General features: G+C 38.8%; 1 protein-coding gene across 1 annotated transcript in view; it reads left to right on the top strand.

Annotated features, from left to right (window-relative positions):
• The first annotated feature begins 912 nt into the window (after window positions 1-912).
• Window positions 913-21,383, top strand: part of LOC149229161 (microtubule-associated protein TORTIFOLIA1-like) — a 39,444-nt gene continuing 18,973 nt past the window's right edge. The window contains exon 1 of the mRNA XM_089378511.1: window positions 913-1,946. Coding sequence (XP_089234637.1) covers window positions 1,269-1,946 — 678 coding nt within the window. The 5' untranslated portion in view covers window positions 913-1,268. The remainder of the gene's footprint in view (window positions 1,947-21,383) is intronic.

The raw sequence follows: 21,383 nt of genomic DNA, 5'->3' as shown, positions 1-21,383 counted from the left end.
AGAGTGAAAAAATATTTGATCCCTCTTGGCGCTTGGTAGATCTAGAGTTAATATGGGTCTAGGTTGGTTGTCAACGGAATCTCAGTGGATTGTTTTGGTACATAAGATAGCTGGGAGATTGAGGTAGCTTGCAAATCCTCCTCTTCTTGCTCCTATTCAACCTCAAAGCTTGGAGTGTTTCATTGGTGTGCTTCTCATTTCCTTCCAAATCATTATTTGCTTGGTTTGCATCATTCTTTAAAGGTTGGGAAAGATAGATTAGAATAAACTTTTCATTTATCATTTCATCCAATTCTTTATTAATGAAATAGTTTGTTGCATTATACATAAGCATTTCACCAACAAATGTAATATTGACCTATATCCATCTAAATCTTACATCTATAAAATGCTTAAAAAAATCAATTATAATAAGTGTAAATCTTTTCTTAAATTTTGGTATTATATAAGATATTTATTTTTAAAATCTATTAACACTTAATGAATTCAAAATTAAAATATATATATATATATATATATATTATTTTTTTTTTTTAATTTTTATATATTTTAATTTTTAGGTGAAATATGTTTTTCAAAAAAATCATCCCATCTTGAAAGTTAGCTCATAAAGTTGTTTTTATTTAAAAATTAAATTTGATATTTAATGATAAAATTGTAAATTTATAAATAAAAAAAAACTTTCAGTGATAGGGTGACGCTCTTGATTGGAGGAAGATAAGTAAAGTACATTCTAAGCTTGAGTGGGGTAGACTCTTTCAAGTAATTCATCCAATATTCATCATATATGCTGTATTTATGTACTGAATGACACATCAATCCTTATTTAAGTCCACTGACCATATGGCCTTTCAAATTGCATATATCAAACTTCAATAAATACAATATTTGTGTGAACTCTAACCATGCATATATTACATTTCATTTTGATGGGTGTGTTGTAATTCATTACACTACCATCTTGGGCTTCGAATTTTATTTTTAATTTATTTTTTGGTTCGGTTGACACCATCAGGGCCATGGTGTTTCCCCACAGTTGCCCTTGCTCACCTTCCATAACAATGTCATTGGTAGATTCATACATTTCTATATTTCACTCCGCATTTCTGGCTCGTTCAAAACTACTCGATTAGCGGGTTAAATAATAGCAAACGGACTCAACAAGCCAGGCTTCCAAAAATACTGAAATCTGCTTCAAACCCATACAAATCTCTGCAAACTTCATAAAAAACGCCCATACCCACCTCACCTCAATTTTTGTTTGCAGAATGGCGACGAACCAGGTGAAACTGGCGAAGGCGAGACCTCCCAGCACAGGCAGATCCGGAGGCCCAACATCGCATTTCGCCGTGATCGAGCTCAAGCAGAGGATTCTCATCTCCCTCAACAAGCTCGCAGATCGAGACACACAGCAGATAGCAATGGAGGACTTAGAAAAAATCATACAAAGTCTCTCACCTGAAGCCATCACAGCATGCCTCAATTGCTTCTACGACACAGATTTCCAGCAGAAGGGCATTGTTCGCAAGGAATGCATTAGGCTTCTGGGCACTCTGGCGGTCACTCACACTGAGTTGGTGTCTCCCCACCTGACAAAAATAGTGACCCACATCGTCAAGAGACTCAAAGACTCGGATTCCAGCGTCAGGGAGGCCTGCCCGGTTACAATGGGTGTTCTTTCAGGGCAGTATCTGAGGGGAGACAGTGGCAATGGGGCGGGATCTCTGGTTTCTGTGTTTGTCAAACCTCTGTTTGAAGCATTGGGCGAGCAGAACAAGAGTGTGCAGAGCGGATCTGCAATGTGCCTCTCGAAGCTCATTGAGAATGCCAAAGACCCGCCAGTGGGAGCTTTCCAGCGACTCTGCCCGCGTATTTGCAAGTATTTGAGCAATCCCAACTTCTTGGCTAAGGCATATTTGCTTCCTGTCATTGCGAGTCTTGCTCAGGTTCATCTCCTTTTCTTCGAATTTTTCATATTTCTGCAAGCTCTTTCTTGATGCAGAAGAAAAAATATAAAAATAAAAGAAAAAGCACTGCACGGAGAGTACACACCTATTCCAAAATATTAACATGTGAGCATTCTTTTACACACAACAAAAATGTGTCTATATCCAATTTTTTTTCTATTTGAAGCTGGTTTGAAACATAACTTCATGCTTATTGGGCATCTACAGATAATTTTGCAAATTTTACTTCGAGAGTTCTGCACTCTGTAATTTGGTGACATGGAGCTCTTTCGCGATCATCTATCCCTATCACCCTATTATTATCCTCCCTTTCTCTCTCCCAGTCACCCTACTAACATCCTCTTTTACTTCACTACCAACATTATTTAAAGGTGCCTTTGTGTTTTGTGAATCTTCTTCACAAAACATTGCTCTCTCCCAATTACAGTACTATCATCCTCCTTTAGGTGCCTTTGTGTTTTGTGAATCTTCTTCCTTACATTTTTCTCTCCCAATCGTCCTCCTCCTTTAGGTGTCTTTGTGTTTTGTGAATCTTCTTCCTTACCTTGTTCTCTACCAATCACCTTACTATCATCCTCGACTTCGATACTAACATCATTTAAAGTGAAAAGTGGCTTTGTGTTTTTTAATTTTTTCCTTATAATTCATGTCTCTGTAATGCATTTTTATCTTTTTAATAATAAAAGAAAAAATGACATACCCTTATTTGAAGATTTTAAGTTCTATTTGGTGCAAACATGACTGTTTGTTAATCATCTTTTGCAAAAGGATTCAACAAAGTAGCTAAAAACAAGGGAAGTGAATAGTTAAAGTTCATCAGCCTACATGCCCTGAAGAGAGAGCTGTCTGCAACTATATTGATGTACACCAGATATGCATGCACACATATATGTTTACATGTCATGTCCATATCCACATGCTCTCATCCATGACAGACATTTGTGATTATAACATTTTTGATGTGTGTATAAACTATAAACACATAAGTGTTCATAGACTTATTGACTAGATATGCATGGCACATTTGTGCACACAACCATATACAGACATAGCTATATGCTTGTGCATATATGTATAGTTGTATAGTGTGTATATGCATATATATACATAACACAGAGAGAGTTGTGTTAGAGAGATATACACGTGTACGTGTTTATTTCTATTTCCATCTTTTGTATCTTCATTTATTTCCACAAATCTTTCTAATGAGTTGACAGCTGTGACCTTGCTTTCTACGCCATAGACAGACCATATTTCCTTTGCTGCCTGCAATACGCTGAAACATAAAAATTTACATGAACCTCACAACAAGCTTTTAGGCAAGGGAATTTAATAGTACTAGATGGAAACACAGAAGGGATAATACTCGATTTGTATATGCGAAGAAGATTAGCAGTAACTATCATTACACTCCATGCCCTTCCCTGACCACTACAGCATTCAGTGCATTCTAACATCTAGAGTACTTAATCCACTTTCACCATTATTTATAGATCATAATTATTACCGTTAAGGACCAGGACAATCTGCTGCCTGATGCTGGGCTCCTCCCAACTACTGTTTGATGATACTGAACTGATATTTTTTAGGATTAGGGTTGTTTGCTTATGCTTGCTGTTATGTTTTGTTATGAACGTATCATATTACAATTGCATGTGCAAGGGCCAATAGTTAACAGGGTGTTTTTGGTTTTTAACCTGTCTGATTTTGGTTATGGTTTTAACCAGCATTTGTGGTGGCTCTCTTCATTTTTTTTCCTTGTATGAGTATAAGATGCATCCCTATATTACTTGTTTATATTAATACTTAAAGGAAGTATTTAAAAAATATTAATCAAAATAAAACTTTTATTATTATCCTTAACATCTTCTCAGTAGAAAAATAATCCCAATGACTAATCATTATCTATAAATTTTTTGATTTTATCTTTATTCCAGAATCCCAACACCGTCTCTAATAATAGTTAATCTGCATGGACCTACATCATGGTCTAAGTTGAAGGAAATGCCTATTTTAGTCATGTTCTGGTAACCAAAATTCTGAAAACATTGAAATGGGTATGAAACACCTTCAAAATGTTGCCAGGGGTTCAGGGTTTCCATGTTTTGGCTATTTTCAGTGACGTTTTGAGCACTTTTTTTTAAAGTTCCAGGCTCATCCAAGTGCCCATGAGGGGTGTGGCACCCATACGAAAATATCGTTCTGTCCATGCCAATGACTTAAAGATAAAACAGAAATTAGCCCTCCGAGTAGCTTCAGAAGATGCTTAAGGGACATCCAACCTTAGAAAATTGTCCTGATCCAGTTCAGATGACTCGTTCTTTGCTTCAGGATAGCTCACATAAGTTTGACCTCAGAACACTTTGATTTGCTCCATGAATTGGCCCTTCTTTGCCTCAGATCGACTTTTCTAGCTTTAGAAGGAATGCGGATGCCTTTCCTTAGCCCTTTCCACCAAAAACCTTGATATTCTCCAGATGTATGCCTCCCTGTGTGCCAGAAGAGTAAATCAAATACAAAATAGGTTGATTTGCCTCAGACTTCCCACAAAGACTTAGCTGCAAAATAGGTTGATTTGCCTCAGACTTCCCCACAAAGACTTCACTGCTTCCTCAGATATATGCTTCCTGTTGCCAGAACAAAGAAAGGTGACTAGGTAGGGTGGGATCACCTCCACCAAAACTTGTCAAATGAGAAATGGGGTCTTAAAACCCTCAGAACCTCAGGCTCAAGAAAAAACAGAGACGAAATGATCCAATCAAAATGATGTCTCAAGTGATTCTAATCCTCTTGTTTTTATAATTTTCCTTGAGGGGTTTTTTATCCTTAATTAATCAAGAGGGGCTCATGGTAAGCCCCAACATTGGGCTTTTTTGCCCCAGCTGCCCCAAAACTTGCCCCCTGTTGCCCAAACATCTGGAATTTTTGGGTTTCTCCTTTATCCAAGACTATAGCCTACGGGGATCGATAGGCTACTTCGTCCCTTGGGCCAATTAATCCCTTGGGGACATTACAGTCCCCCATTCCCAACATTGCTTGTCCCCAAGCAATGACAAATCTGGGTGCTGCAACTTTTTCTCATCAACCCTTGAACATGAAAAATTGCCTTCAAACTTCACAGTTACCATTCCGAACATACCAGCACTGCGAGATGTCATTTCGTTCATTAGAGGTTGCATTCTACTGCTTGCACCCATATCTTCATTAGTTACTTGAATGTGGTGATCCTTATATGCTTCAAATTCTGCACTTCCATGAGGCACAAACTTCACCGGTTCCAATCTGCGAAATTTATGCTGCCAATATACAATCCAATCAATTCCTCTGTCAAAGATTTCAGCAATGTGCAGGCTGCATCTTTCTCCCTGTTCTCTAGCAGTCAAATCTTCAGTTAGACTTCCCACCTTGCTCTGTTGAATTTTGTGCAACTAAGGGAGAAATTTCCCTAGAAAAACACTCTATGAGTTAACCCCTTTCACCCTTGAAGCGAATTATTTCTCAAGTGCAAATTATTTTTATAAGTGCAAAAGTTATTTCAAAATTGTTTTATAAAGGTATTTTGACATGTGCAAAATAAAATCACTTAAGTGATCTAATTCGACATGTGCAAAAATGGATCACTCTAGGAGCTTCCAAAAACCTAATTCGAGTTAGGGATTTTGTCTCAAAGATTCCTATATATTGAAGAGAAGCCTTCATTTGCAACACATCGAGTTCTCTCTCTCTTGCTTTGGTGATCTAGCTCTCGCATTGGTGATCAAGCCCTCACATCAGTAATTTATCTCTCTTATTGTTAGCAGATCTATTGTAGATTTGCAGATCTCTGATTATCAATGGCAGATCTCTTATCATCATTGGCAGATCTCTGATTATCAGTGGCAAATCTCTTATCATCATTGACAGATCTCTTATTATCAGTGGCAGACCTCTGATTATCAGTGGCAGATCTTTTGTCATTACTGGTGATCTCTTTCGCATTGGTGATAAAGCCCTTGCATCGGTGTTTTATCTCTCTCACTGTTCGCAAATTTATTGGAAGCCTGTTATTTCGTTTCATAATTGGCAAATCTAGTGGAGATTTCTCTCTCGCATTTCTGGAGATTTCTTTCTTGCATTATTGTTTGGTAGATCTCCCTTGTATCAGTTTTTGCAGTTCTCCTATTCGCACTTGTAATCTTTGCTGAAGGATCTATTATTCTAATTTGTGATTGATCTCTCACTTCCGAAGATTTGTCCTAGTTTGAATAGGGGTAATGTTGCTGTCATTGAGAAAAGGTTTTTGTATCTGCTTATGTATCTCTGTTCAACATTTGATGAAGATCTAATAGAAGAATATTCTTAAAGGGTTTTCCCCCACAGTGGGGTTTTTCCCTGGTCTTGGACCAAATCTGTTGTCTTACTGTTCATTGACTGTCTTCTATATGGTTATTGGTTACTGTCTGCACTTAAAGGTTGAAGATCTAAGATAATTAATTTAAAAATTGCAAAATTTAACATGGTATCAGAGTTGTGGTGAAGATAAACTCAAGAACGGTAAGTTGAAGGCAATTATTTGCTTCTCAAAATACAACAATAGATCAGTTCAGATGGCTACATCCTTCTTCAAGGACAGCGAGAAATTGATAGGGGCTTCAAATTATGTTGCTTGGAAACTCAGGCTGGACACCAACTTGGATGGAGAAGATGTTCTAGAGTATGTCCAAGGAGGTGTACCCCAGCCTCCTGAAAATGCCCCTGCTATTGCTAAAGCAAGATACAAGAAAGGTGAGATCAAAGCCTGCAAAATTATTATTGATTCTTTGAAAGATCATCTTCTTACATGTATCTCCAAACTGAAGACATCTAAGGAAATGTATGACAAGATTGTTGGCATGTTTGAAGTCCAAAATCTGAATCACGTCCTTGACCTGAAGAAACAACTCAAAGATATCAAATTGAATAAGGGAGAATCTATTCAGTCTTATTTTATAAGGATTACTGAACTCAAGGACCAAATTTTGTTTGCTGGCGAGCCCTTGTCTGATAAGGAATTGATACACATAGCCCTTGATGGACTTCCTACAACTTGGGAAGTATTCATTACTACTATCAGCAATAACAATGTTTTGCCAACTTTTGAGGAATTGATCGGAAGATGCTGTTGATTTGTGTAGCTTGGGAGGTACTCCAAGCCCTAGGGTTCAGGGTTTGGAGGGCAAAATACCACAAGGGCAACTTGTGGGCTTGGAACCCAAGTGTGGGGTTTTGTACCCATCATGATTTGTGCCAAAACTGTGATGAGAAATCAACATGTGATGGATGAGGATGATACGAGAATTATCTGATTTTGAGTTGTCGTTAGAGAGAAATGCATTTTTGAAGTTGACTACTAATTATTGGTTTTCAAGTCATGTAGGCTTGATGTAAAATTCGTCCAATAGATGGGTCTCTTCATGAATTCGTTGAGACCTCTTGTTTTCTATAAATAGAGGGTGAATTGGATTCATTTGTGGCATCCAGGTATGCATCATTTCATAGAATTCTCTCTGAAATAGGCCGAGCTCAAGGAGGAGGACAAGGGTGAGATAAAAGTCTGGTTTTTGGGCATACATACACCTGTGATGAGGCTGAGAAGCTACAGGAAGTAGGCCGTAGGCCTAGAGGCAATTTCGGGCATGATTTGTGGTGTTGTTTATCTCTGTTTTGGGTCTAAGTTGAGTTGGAAGGGAGGCTGCATATCTTGAGGAGAATCTGATACCTGTGCGTGGATTTTTTGAGGACTGTCTTCCCTATGATGCCACAGTCCTATTCTATATTTACTTATTTGGCCGCAGTTCTATAGAAGAGTTTTGTGAGGACTGCTGTCCCTAACAGATGAAACAATGTGCCATCTATAACAACGAAGGGAGGAGGATCTCGTGGAGAGGAAGCCGCAGTCTTCTAGGTGCCTATTGGAGTGTTTTAGGACAATGACAAAATTCAGTGGGTGCCCTAACCAGTGAGTAACTGCAACAACACACACAATGAGAGGTATGTTGATGAGATAATGTTGAATTTGATGCTAGAGGATCAGTCCTAGGTTGGACAAATGTGCTTTGTCATCTTTGTGAGATGTTAAGGTGACAAGGTGCCCTAAACATACTGTCATAAAGGACCTTGTACAACATAAGGTGGGCACACTTGACAATCCATGTGTTGGATCATTGGTTGGATAAGATGATGGGCAACATGAAGAAGCCTTAGGAGTTGTTTGGAGGTGCCCACGTGGACTGTTGGGAAGCCTACCAAGCAGCCAAGGTAACAACAGACACATCAGATTGGAAGGTAAGGGGACAACAACAAAGAGTGTTGCAGATTGTTCACTTGATGATCTATGGATTGATGGTGTCCTAGGTGAGGACATATTCATGTGCCTAGATTTGTGCAATAGCTCCTCTATTGCAGAGTAGAGGGCGGATTGGTGAAGTCTGTTGGCAGCCGTGTGTAAAGGTCTCCTAGGTGTGGGGATGCCCTAACTAGGTGTAGATGGTACAACAGACTTGGTCTCTCGTGGATTGTTGGAGGGCAGCGTGAGAGTGGACCAAGTGTGGACGTTATTGGGCACTTATGGTCTGCTGGAGGACAACGTGATAGTGTCCAAGTTGGAGCCGGTGTGCAACACCTTGGTGGACGAAGGTAGTTGCTAGAGTGGCAGTTGATGAGCTCAAGGGTCTGATCAACCAGGAGCAATTTGTGGAGCCTGAGACTTGTGTGTGGAGAAGGACTTCTACAGTAGAAGATGGGCAGTCCTCCTAGCCCGTGTTCATTATGGGAGATGGACATCTTGCAGTGATAGGTGGCAGCCCTCTGCTCTATGTTGGTCTTCATCGGTGCAGCGTAGGAAGACCATAGTGGGCTGAAGTCCCCGAGTAGTTGAGGAGCAGCAGTGGGCATGTGAGAGTTGTTCACAAGTGGAGCTTGAACAACTCGACAAGAGTCTCGATGTGCTGTGGCCTTGAAGGACAGAGGCACAACTAGAGAGCAGATGGGATAGCCGAGATTCAGTGGCCAGATGGACTTGGAGCATTGATAGAGGCAGGATCTACAGATCGGGAGCCGAAAGACCGGGCAGGTACAGGGTATGACCGAGGGGAGCTGAGAGAGTTGACTTCATCAGCTAGATGGTCAAAGTATCTTGTTGAGGGTAGATTGGTTGTAGATGGACAACACTAAGCCCCAATTTGTATCTTGTACTAGTGGATGTATGAGGGCCATTATCCTTGGTACGGGAGCCCTAGACTGTTGTATTATATCAATTGGATTAATATAACGAAGTTGGGTTGAAAAATTAAAAAGTTGTCTATATTCTGTGCATGTGTGATTTACTGCTATTTTATTCTGCTGTGCAAAGTAGTTTATGGTTGAGATTCTTGGTTTGGTAGCGTCAGTGATTTTAAGACTCTAATCTAGACCCAAGGTCGTGGAAATTCAACAGATGCAAGCAGGATGATTTCAAGGGGTAGAATTCAGAGACACGAAGAAGGAGAACCATCTGCCTTCACTGCACAAGCAAAGAAGAAGAAAGGAAAGGGGAAATCTTTTAAGTCAATGTCCAAACCCAAGTTTTTCAAGAAGAGCACGAGGAATGTTAAATGCTTTAACTATCACAAGCATGGGCACTATGCTCGAGATTGTCTAGAAAGAAGATCCTCTTATAATCAAAATAGTAGCAACAACTACAATAATCAGTCTCCTGATCGAAAAATGTGGAATTATGGAGGAAGAAGATACGAAGGAAGAAGCAATGCTTGCAGTGATCGTGATCAAGAGCCTCCTCCTCAAAAAATATACAGAAATACAAGGTATGAAAATAATGCCACTGCTTCTCAATTTGAGTACTTTCTGATTTCAACTTTGTCTAGTGCTTCTCCTCTAGATTCTTTAGATAGCTAGTTAGTGGATAGTGGTGCCTCTAGGCACTTCTCTGGTTATAAAAAAGTCCTCTCTAATTTGGTTGAGAGGGAGACTGGTTTAAACATTATCCTAGGAGATAACACTACATACACTGTAAAAGGATTTGGTTCAGCTTCTTTTCATTTGGATCTTGGAGAAACTATTCACCTTCAAGATGTTCTATATGTACCTGGTCTAAAGAAAAATCCTGTATCTATATATGCTCTAGAAGGTGGCTTTTATAAAAGGAAAGGTGTTAACCTGGCCAGAGAAAACAAACATGAAAAATGCTTTTACTCTTGGATCAAGAGTCAAAGGGCTTTACAAGGTCAATGGGAGACCTATTAAAGTTATGGCTCAAGAATGCAATTTCAATCAGATCGAGTTATGGCACCGCAGATTTGCTCATCTTCATTATAAGGCACTGCCCAAAGTAAAGAAGATGGTTTTTGGAATGCTAAAAATCCAATCAAAACATGATGGTGTTTCCCTAGTTGTGAAAGTGGAAAGAAAACGAGAGGGCCTTTCCCTTCTAGCAGTACCAAAACTCATGACATTCTGCAGCTAATTCATTCAGATTTCTGTGGACCTATGCCAGTGACATCCATAGGTGGATATTTGTATTGTATCACCTTTCTGGATGATTTCTATAGAAAAACGTGGATATACTTTCTAAATCACAAAGATGAAGCCTTTGATATGTTTAAAAATTTCAAAGCATTGATTGAAAACCAAACTGTAAAGAAAATCGAAGTCTTCAGATTAGATAATGTAGGAGAATTCATTTCAAATGAATTCATTCAATTTTACACAGAAGTCGGTGTCAAGAAAGAGACCATTTTACCATATAATCCTGAATAGAATGGTGTGGCAGAAAGAAAGAATAGAACTATCATGGAGGCTGCTCGTGCCATGTTACATGATAAGAATGTGCCAAGGTTCCTGTGGGGAGACGCTGCCAACACTGCTGTATATGTACAAAACAAGACTCCTCATCGAGCGTTATATGACGAGACTCCTACAGAAGTATTCACAAGCAAGAAACCTGATGTTAGTCATTTAAGGATCTTTGGCTGTCTTGTTTATTTTCATGTACCAAAAGGAAAGAGGAACAAGCGTGATGCTTTAGGTAAGAAAGGTATGTTTGTGGGCTATTGTGAAGATTCTAAAGCATTTAGAATTTATATACCTGGTCAAAGAACAATAGACTTCAACAAAGATGTAACATTTGATGAAGATGCAGCTCTTGAAAAAGTAAGAATTAGTCCTCCTTCTATCTCTTCTAAAGAAACAAATGATGATGTGGATCCCTCTACTCATGAACTTGATCATGAGGACCTAGATGAACCTGTTGAGCCTATGGATCCATTAGATCCTCCTCCATATAGGAAAAGGCCTCTATGGCTTCGTGATACTCTACAAGATGTTGAAAAACATACTGCTCCTAGGGGCACTTTTAGAGAAAGCAAGAAGTCCAGTCGATATCAAAACTATGTTGTTGCTATGAGTTCTATCATATAGAGTGAACCTCAATCATTTGAAGAAGCAGTAAAGTACCAAGTATGGAAGGATGCCATGACAGAAGAATATGAATCCATTATGCAAAATGATATATGGGAAGTTGTTCCTAGACCTCAGAGAAAATCAATTGTGACTTCAAAGTGGCTTGTCAAAATAAAACATGGCATGGATGGTAGTATTGAAAATTATAAAGCAAGATTTGGGCTCGAGTATTCTCTCAGAAGGAGGGAATTGAATATGAAGACATCTTTGCTCCTGTTGCTTGCTATATCACCATTTGCTCTATTATTGCTTTAGTTGCTAGTCAAGGCTGGACTCTCCATCAGATGGATGTCAAGACAACTTTTCTCCATGGTGTTCTTCAAGAGGAAGTATATGTTGAACAACCTTAAGGCTTTGAGGTACAGGATAGGAGAACCCATGTATGCAGATTGAAGAAAGCACTCTATGGCTTAAAGCAAGTCCCTAGGGTATGGTATTCTCGCATTGGCAACTACTTAGTAAAATTGAGATTCACGAGGAGTAGCGTTGATCCAAATCTCTACTTCAAAATTGTACAAGGTATGCCTTTGATTTTGGTATTATATGTTGACGATCTATTTTTGACAGGTAATGAACCTCTGATGATTCAGTGTAAGAGGGAGCTTGCCTCTGAATTTGAAATGAAAGACCTTGGGATGATGCACTTCTTTTTGGGCTTGGAGGTCTGGCAGAGACTTGGCAAAATTATTCTCTCCCAAGGGAAGTATGTTGTAAAGCTATTGGAAAGGTTTGGAATAGTAGAGTGCAAATCCATGAGCACTCCCATGGAGATGAACTTCAAGAAACTCTGTGATGATGAAGCTGGACCTGATTTATTTGATCCATCTGAGTATCGTCAATTGCTTGGAGCATTGATGTTCCTAGTGAACGCTCGTCCTGATATTTGCTCTGCTGTAAACACCTTGAGTCAATTCATGACCAAGCCTTTACATAATCATTGGGTTGCTGCTAAACACATGCTTAGATATCTACATGGGACAATTAACTTTGGTCTTCGATACACTGCTGGCAATATAAAACTGCATGGTTATACGGATGTTAATTGAGCAGGTAACATTATTGACAAAAAAAGCACTTCAAGATGCTGTTTTAGTTTGGATTCGCCATGATCTCTTGGATGAGTAGGAAACATGTTAATTTTAGATAACAATGATATGTTCTATGCTTAAGAGCAATTTTACTTCAATTTTGTTATTAGCCCAATATCAATATCCAGTTTAGCAATCACATCAACATGATAGTAAAATGCAGATAGAACATAAACAATAACAGTGGAAGACAAGCCAAGACAAGAGGACACAAGATATGGCACTAGCCAGGGACAAACCCCAATGTGGGGAAACCCTTGATCAATTCTTCTCATAATTCTTCAAAAGTTCAGCAGAGAGAGAGAGTACAATATACAATTTTTACTTGCCCAGTCATAGTGAAATCTGACTAGTCAAACAATAGTAACATAAATCCCTAACCAGAAAGTCAACGCTGGTCAACAGGGCAGATTTTAACCTCCAAAACATCTCGGTCAAACTCGGTCAACTCGGCCTCCAACAGTTAGTCACATTAGCCCAAAAACAGTACAAAAAAGTCCAGTCAAATTTGGTCAACGAAAGTCAACACTGCAACAAACCCTTATGTAGTCAATGCTAGTAAAACAGTGGTCAAACAACCTCGATTTCTGTGCCCAAAAATGTAGCGTACCCAAACAGAGATCCCCCACACAAAACAGCAGTGAAAACATGTCAATGCTAGTCAGCGCAAGTCAAAACAACCCTCCTGCAATTGTGGTCAACGCTATGCAACGCAGGAACAAAAAACCCTTCTCTTCTTCGCACGTGTGGAGAGCTGCCTCTGAAATTCGTACCCAATCAACGAAGGAGAGAGAAGAATGAGTGTGAGATGAGATGACAAAATGAGGAGGCTCCTTGTATTTATATGCAATGTTGTGGGCTTGAGGGTGCAAATTAGATGGTTGGCCGACCTTGACAATTTGTCCATAATCAAAATAAATTCATAATTCCATTTGTACATGTCAAACTGAGATGATATTTAGATCAATCCTACACCTCTCGGAGAGAGGAATCCAATAAAAATATCAACTGTATCATATGAGTTGTCCAAGGTGAAGTTTGGCCCTAATTGCCAAATTTAACAAAACAAAAATCAGTTGCTCTCAGTTTCGTTGAAGCTGAGTATATTGTTGCTAGCTTAGCTAGTTGTGAAGCTTTCTGGTTAAGAAAATTCTTTGGAGAGTTATTTGAGCAAGTTCTAGATACTATAGTGATATTATGTGATAATGTGAGTGGGATCCGATTGTCTAAGAATCCCGTATTTCATGATAGATCCAAGCACATTGAAATCAAATATCATTTCATTCGAGACATGGTACAAAGAGGAGTAGTGAGACTCCACCATATTCAAACTGATGAGCAGATTGCTGATATACTTACCAAAGCATTGCTGAAGAAGAAATTTCTAGTCTTCAGAGATATGCTTGGATTAAGGGATGTACCCCTTCCGGGTTTGGGACTCGGCTAATCAAGAACATTGAGATGTGTGCTCTTCCCTGCTGGTTGAGCTCCCAAGGATGAGGAAGTGAGCTAGTGAGCTCCTGGGGATGGGGGACCTCCAATCAAGAGTATGCCCCAGTCATGCATCTTGTTTCCCACCCACTTGGCCAATGGCTGCTGGTTACTTGAGATTAGATTGTGATCCTTACAAGTCATCGTAAGTTCGAAGATGCTTGTGTTCTTGAACTATTATGGATTCTTAGCCTATGTGCTGAGCTATTATGGATTCTTAACCTCATTGGCTGAGCAGTGGTTTCTTAATCTTCATGATTGAGCAGTATTCATTTTGGGTGGTAGCATGAGTCTGTTCGATGGTATTTGTTCCAGGTTGTAACATGTGGCGCCTTGATGTTGGGTGGAATCATCTGGCTCCCCGATGATATTTAGGCCGGGTTGGAGCTTGAGACTCCTTGGTAATGGTTTCTTAGCCTTTATTTGGCTGAGCTTGGATTCAAGGTGGTATCTAAGGCTCTCCTTCCATGAGTATTCTTCTTTAGATTCAAGAATGTTCAACACGAGCCATGATGATTTGACAAGTACAACAATTTTGAAACTATTGATGGAAATTCCTCCCTAGTTGAGAGGGAGTGTTGAATTTTGTGCAACTAAGGGAGAAATTTCCCTAGAAAACACTATGAGTTAAACCCCTTTCACCCTTGAAGCAAATTATTTATCAAGTGCAAAATATTTTTATAAGTGCAAAAGTTATTTCAAAATTGCTTTATAAAGGTATTTTGACATGTGCAAAATAAAATCATTTAAGTGATCTAATTAGACATGTGCAAAAATGGATCACTCTAGGAGCTTCCAAAAACCGAATTCGAGTTAGGGATTTTGTCTCAAAGATTCTTGTATATTGAAGAGAAGCCTTCATTTGCAACACATCGAGTTCTCTCTCTCTTGCTTTGGTGATCAATCCCTCGCATCAGTAATTTATCTCTCTTATTGTTAGCATATATATTGTAGATTTGCAGATTCTGATTATCAATGGCAGATATCTTATCATCATTGGCAAATCTCTTATTATTAGTGGCAAATCTCTGATTATCAGTGGTAGATCTCTTATCATCATTGGCTGATCTCTTATTATCAATGGCAAACCTCTTATTATCAGTGGTAGATCTCTTGTCATCGCTAGTGATCTCTTTCACATTGGTGATAAAGCCCTTGCATCAATATTTTATCTCTCACCGTTAGCAAATTTATTGGAACCCTGTTATTTCGTTTCATCATTGGCAGATCTAGTGGAGATTTCTCTCTCGCATTTCTGGATATTTCTTTCTTGCATTATTGTTTGGTAGATTTCATATTATTGGCAAGATCTCTATCTTGTATTATCATTGGTGGCAGATCTCCCTTGTATCATTTTTTGCAGATCTCCTATTCGCACTTGTAATCTTTGCTGAAGGATTGAAGGATTTGTTATTCTACATTTGTGATCATATCTCTCACTTTAGAAGATCTGTCCTAGTTTGAAAAGGGGTAATGTTGCCGTCATTGAGAAAAGGGTCTTGTACTTTGCTTATGTATCTTTGTTGAACATTTGATGAAGATCTAATAGAAGAATATTCTTAAAGGGTTTTCCCCCACAATGGGGTTTTTCCCTGGTCTTGGACCAAATTTGCTGTCTTATTGTTCACTGAATATCTTCTGTATGACTATTGGTCACTGTTTGCACCTTAAAGGTTGAATATCTAAGACAATGAATTTAAAAATTGCAAAATTTAACATGCTCCATGATTTTCCAAGAAAATCCTCCAACAAAATTTCCATGAAGTTTCCGCCTAACCATCTCCCAAAGTAGTCTAGGAAGCAGAAAAACAAGGAACAGTGATCCAGAATATAGATAACAATTATTCTTTTCAACCTCATGCATTTCGACAGTACAAGATATGGGAAGATCATATATGTTCCTTATGACCTCAAGGAGCGATTTATCTGAAATCTGATGCAAAGGCCTATTTGCAGGTGAGGTTACTTTGCGCCCTTCATTACACACAATATTGGAGTAACAACTAGGAGAGAAACCTGTTGATAGCAGTGTTGTTAAAAGCGCGCTTTTTTCCCTAAGCCGATTTAATCGCGCTTTTTATGGGAAAAAAGCGCCTAAAATTTTTTTTGCCGCTTTTTTTGAAAAAGCCCTCTTTTTTCGTAAAAAAGCTCGGGGGTCCGTGACAACACGATTTATAATGAAAATTTGGATTTATTAATTATTATTTCATGATCTTTGTACAGGTTGGAGTCCCAGCGACTTAATGACATGGTCTACGTCTACTACAATCTTCGATTGTGGGTGAGGCAACTTGAGAGGACACCTAATGTGGATGCCATCTCATTGGATGGGATTGACACCACTGCTGCATGGAGGGTTGAGGCCGAGAGGCCTCTCATGGATTCTACTGATGATTGGTTAGTGCAGGATGAGGGGGAGGAGGAGGAGGAGGAGGAGGAGGAGGAGGAGCAGGTGGAGGAGGAGGAGCAGGAGGAGGAGGTGACACCGCCTACCCGGGCTACCACTAGGACCAGTAGAGGACGTGGTCTACCTCCTGTAGCTCATACTTCTAGTTCTTCAGCTTCTAGAGCACATCAGACTCCATTGCCATTTCCACCAGCACAGGCACCAACATCTACATCTAGAGGGAAAGAGAACGCTGTGACATTTTCTCGCAAGAGGGGCAGAGGAAATCAATAGGATTAGACTTTCATTTTATTGTATATGAGTCTATGACATTATGACATGATGAGATACATTATCATATTTTTTGTTGATATTTTGAGGCTGAGCTGGGACTCAGGAGTCAGGACTTACTATTCAGGACATGATTCAATGTTATGTGTGATTTTAGCGCTAGAAATGATATTAAACATCTTATATATTAGTTTTCTTATCATATTTATGTGTCAATGTATTTATTTTATGTTGTAGATGGTTTAGATATTAAAAAAATTGAAAAAAAATGAAAAAAAAAAGAATATTTTTGTACCAAACGCTTTTTTCCCGCTTTTTCCGATTTTTTCCGCTTCATTCCCGGCGCCGATTTAATCCCGCTCGCGCTTTTAACAACATTGGTTGATAGTAAACCCACCATATTTTAGCATTGTACCCTCAAGTCTGTTAGCATATAAACTAAGTAACCTGACACGTGTTTTCGGGATTCGTTGGATACGAGGATTCGAGTGTTGGATTCGGACACGTTGACCCCCCGGAAGAGGACACGTTCGGATACGTTCTATATATATATTAAAAATTAGATATTTCTTCACAAATTCTCATTCATAATACAAATTCATTGATTTCAAACATAGATCTTCATCTAGATGTAAGTTTTACTGTTTACAAATTAAGTTAGTAACATTATAGCATGCATAGTACATACAAAATTCAAATACAATTGTAATTTGTGACATGTCACATAAATGATAAATTCTAAATTCATAACACATATTCAATTCATCAATGATCCAATAGGAGAAAGACAAGATAGTAAGATAAAGACACTGACAAGTGACAGTTGTAGTTTTCTCATTAAGTCATCAAAATCAAAATGTGTTACATAGGTAGTGCAATGCCAATGGCAAATAGAAATAGAAAATACAAAACAACTACAAGTATACAAGCCTCAAGGCATATAAACATCACTTATGACCAAGTCAAAGCTACCCTTTCTCTCTCGGAGCATTGATAATGCAACGGTTGCATGGTAACATGTTGTAACTACATAGCATAAACAATGAATGATTTAGAACAACCTCCATTGGTAGAAATATAAAAATTTTCACATCAATACAAGTGTCACTATTTCCACCACCACCAACAAAGACAACTACCAAATTTGAAACTGAAAGCAGTGTTTAGCAAACTTCAACTGCAAATAACCTACTTCTGAAGTGTTTAATATGCAAAACTCTAAAATTACACCTGAATATTTCAACAGGACACTTACACTGTCCACTGTAATAGTAAATATTTCATTACATTAAACTGTTCAAAGCAAGGAAATAATTAACAATAAAAATCATTTCAGTCACTGCAAACTAGGTTCTTCCAGTTTAATTAACAATGATACATTACATATGTGGTTCCTTCTTAAAAACCAAACAGGAAGGGCAAAGCCATGTCAAACCTTGACCACAGAGAACTTGAGGCTAAAGCAACAATTAGAAGAACACATGACTGAAGAACATTTTTAAAATGACAATACCCCTGAGAACAAAGTAATTCGTTGTGAAGATTAGGATAAGATCAAACCAACAAAGTTAGAAATTGGTAGAGGAACCCATCAAGTTGAATGGGAAAAAGGAAGTTTAGACTGTAATGAACAAATGAGTGTTAACTAAATGGCACATTAGGAAGTTGCACAAAATATGTGCACACTAGATGTAGAAATACCCTTTGCTCCTTGCTCAAAACCCCTTGCAGCAAACCCATAGCAAAACTATTGCAAAAGAGAGAAGAGAAAATGATAAAAAAAGAATAGCAAAGTCGCCTTTTTTTAGGCCGCGCGGGTCACTTTTCTGGATTCGTGTCCGAAAATCAGGACACGATGTGTCCGATTGGGACACGATCCGGATTTGATTGTGTCCCAATCGGACACGATGTGTCTTGATTTTCGGACACGAATTGGCACGAATTGTGTCTGATTCGCTGGATTTGAGACACGTTAGCCTATTTCAACGAATTTGGTTTCAAAGCATATAAACTATGCTTCACACCAAGATAGACTTCGTAGATAATGGACTTCCTTAGGTTCAGAATCATGCCTGGTAAAGATGTTGCAGTCTTGTTTGATCCCACTTGTTCAACAATAGGCCAGTCAACATATGAAATATTGGTGTTGGCTGGATATTGTGCCTGCATGCCAGTTACCTTGTGTTCCTTTCTTCCCTTGTTGTTGCAATTAAATTCTCATTGTCTATGCAATCCTTGTCTTGAGGGCGAGACTTTATTGTGACTTCAACTGGTTTGTTATGTGTAGCTTTGACAAGCTTCTCCTTGAGCATAGATTCAGGGACAAAATATATTTCATCTTCATAGAAGATGATTTTGTCTTCCACCTTGTACCTGTTATCATGAATGAATACATCCAATATATCGCAAGAAAAATTATTATTGGAGTACTCTACTAAGAGACGACGGGCTCTCCAATCTCTCTAGAATGCGACATGTCCCGCATAACCTGACCTCATTAGATTGTAAGCTGTTACATGTAGTTCCACAAGTTGACATGCAAGTGACTCCTCCTTGTTTGGGTATGACCTCCATTCGTTGGGCTGTGACAATGCGGGGTCCCCCGTTGGTCATGCCTCTCGGAACTACCTTGCTTCCCTTTGGGTCTCAGAATTCCATTTCCATCATTTAGTAGTCCATCACAATTCTTCTTAGCGAGTACAACCACTGAACTCCCAACACCATATTAGTATTTGTCAATTCTATCACATAAAAATAATCAGTAAGTGTATACTTACCAGGAGTGATGCTCAATTGTGGAAACACTTGGGTGCATGTCATATGATACCCATCCTTTTTCCTCACTTCAAAGCCGTCAAATTCTTGGGTGGGGATGCCTCTCCTTACCACAACAACTGCATTGATAAAGTTGTATGTTGCTTTGCTCCACCGTCTGTCAATGCTTTGATTCGTTGCCCTTGTATATCACCCTTGATTTTGAATGTGTGATATTTATTATTTAGGAACTCTTGAGAGAGTGGTGATAGTACGTCTTTCAATTCTCGGAAGTGGCTTCCTTGCTACTTTTAGGGGTGGTGCTTCTTCATAAATGCTAAGCTCTTTGCTTGGTGGTTGTGATGTACCACTCTCACTATTGCTATCGGGCAATACTTCAATGTAGTGAATCTTACCCTTTCCCAAACATTGATGACCTAGTTCCCATGGCTTCTTTGTGATGTTCACGAGGGATTAATTAACCCAAGGGATGAAGTAACCTATCGATCCCTATAGGTTATAGTTCTCGATAAAGGGGAAACCCCAAAATACCCAATGTTGGGCAAGCTTTGGGGCACTTGGGGCAAAAAGCAAGGCTGCTTCGGAACAAGAACAAAAGCGGGAAGTGGGAGCAAGGAGCGACATTTTCAAAAGCTCCTGGGTTGGGAGCCAATCAGGAGCGAATTTTTATATAATACATATTTTTATATATTTTGATGCATAAATGCCAACAAAAGCATGTAGAATGATGAATTAGATATAAAAAACATAAAACATGGATTATCATTAAACCATCTAACATCAATCATCTAGAAGTTATAATCTTCATCAACCACATGTCCACAAGTTACATGTTCTCATTTATATAGTATGTAAGGGTGCACATAACCAAAATAACATCGAGTGCAATCTATCTCTGAACCAAAAATACATCAACAAATAGGCTCTAGATGGCCTCTAGCATCCAAAAAATTCATTCTACAACAAGTACCTACATATCATCAAAATCATTGTCTATCTTGGGATCTTTGTCATTAATATCACCCTCTAAGCATTAACATAAGATAGAAAAAATGTAGCATGACAAGTCAAGATTTTGCCTGAGTAATGGGTACATTTTTACTAGGGTGATGATAGAGGAGTTCGACATCCAATGTCATTAACATTAAGGTACATAGAGGGCCTGGTGCTCTTAATTAAATACAAGTTCCATACCCTAGTACATGACAAAATCCAATGGAAACATTGCAAGCCCCCCAATCCTGAAATTGTGAAAAATTGGTAAGTCTGCTAGATTTTGAGTGAGATCTAAAATTCTACTTTCTCCATATGAAATCCAATGAGGCATAACCACTCTCAAACTTCCTGAGCCATTTCATGGTAATGTTAAAAAATTAAGTAAAAGGATGAAAATGTAAGAGAAAGGAGAATGTCATTTTTACTTTAAGAATTTAACATTACCATGAATTGCATATCAATAGTAGGTCCATAGGCTTGAATATTAGGCTGCCCCACTCAAAAAATCTTGTTTCTTTGAAAAAAGTTTGCTTTTGGAACATCTTTGTGATTTTTTTTTTTGTAAAAAAGCCAGGGATAGATTTTTTTTTTGTGGGAGCGTGTTCCTAGGTTGCTCCTGATTTGCTCCCACTCGGAGCAGGCTTCGGGAGCAGATTTGGGGGGGGGGGTGCGACGCTCCCCCACAGCCTTGGCAAAAAGCCCAAAGTTGGGGCTTGGTGTGAACATCACTCATTAATTAAAGTGAAAACCCCCTCATGGAAATCTATAAATAAAAGAGGCTTAGAAGCACTTGAGGCATGACTTGGATTGGTTTATATCATCTCTATTTTGTTGAGCTTGAGGCTTTGAGGATTTAAGACCTCATTTTCTCTTTTGGACTAGTTTCGATTGAGGTGATCCCACCCTACCTAGGCA

This window comes from Pinus tabuliformis, chromosome J, assembly GCF_031772625.1.
Source record: "Pinus tabuliformis cultivar Carrire ecotype Pingquan chromosome J, CPIR1, whole genome shotgun sequence".
NCBI classification, from domain to species: Eukaryota; Viridiplantae; Streptophyta; class Pinopsida; order Pinales; family Pinaceae; genus Pinus; species Pinus tabuliformis.
This window is presented reverse-complemented; position numbering and strand designations above follow the sequence as displayed.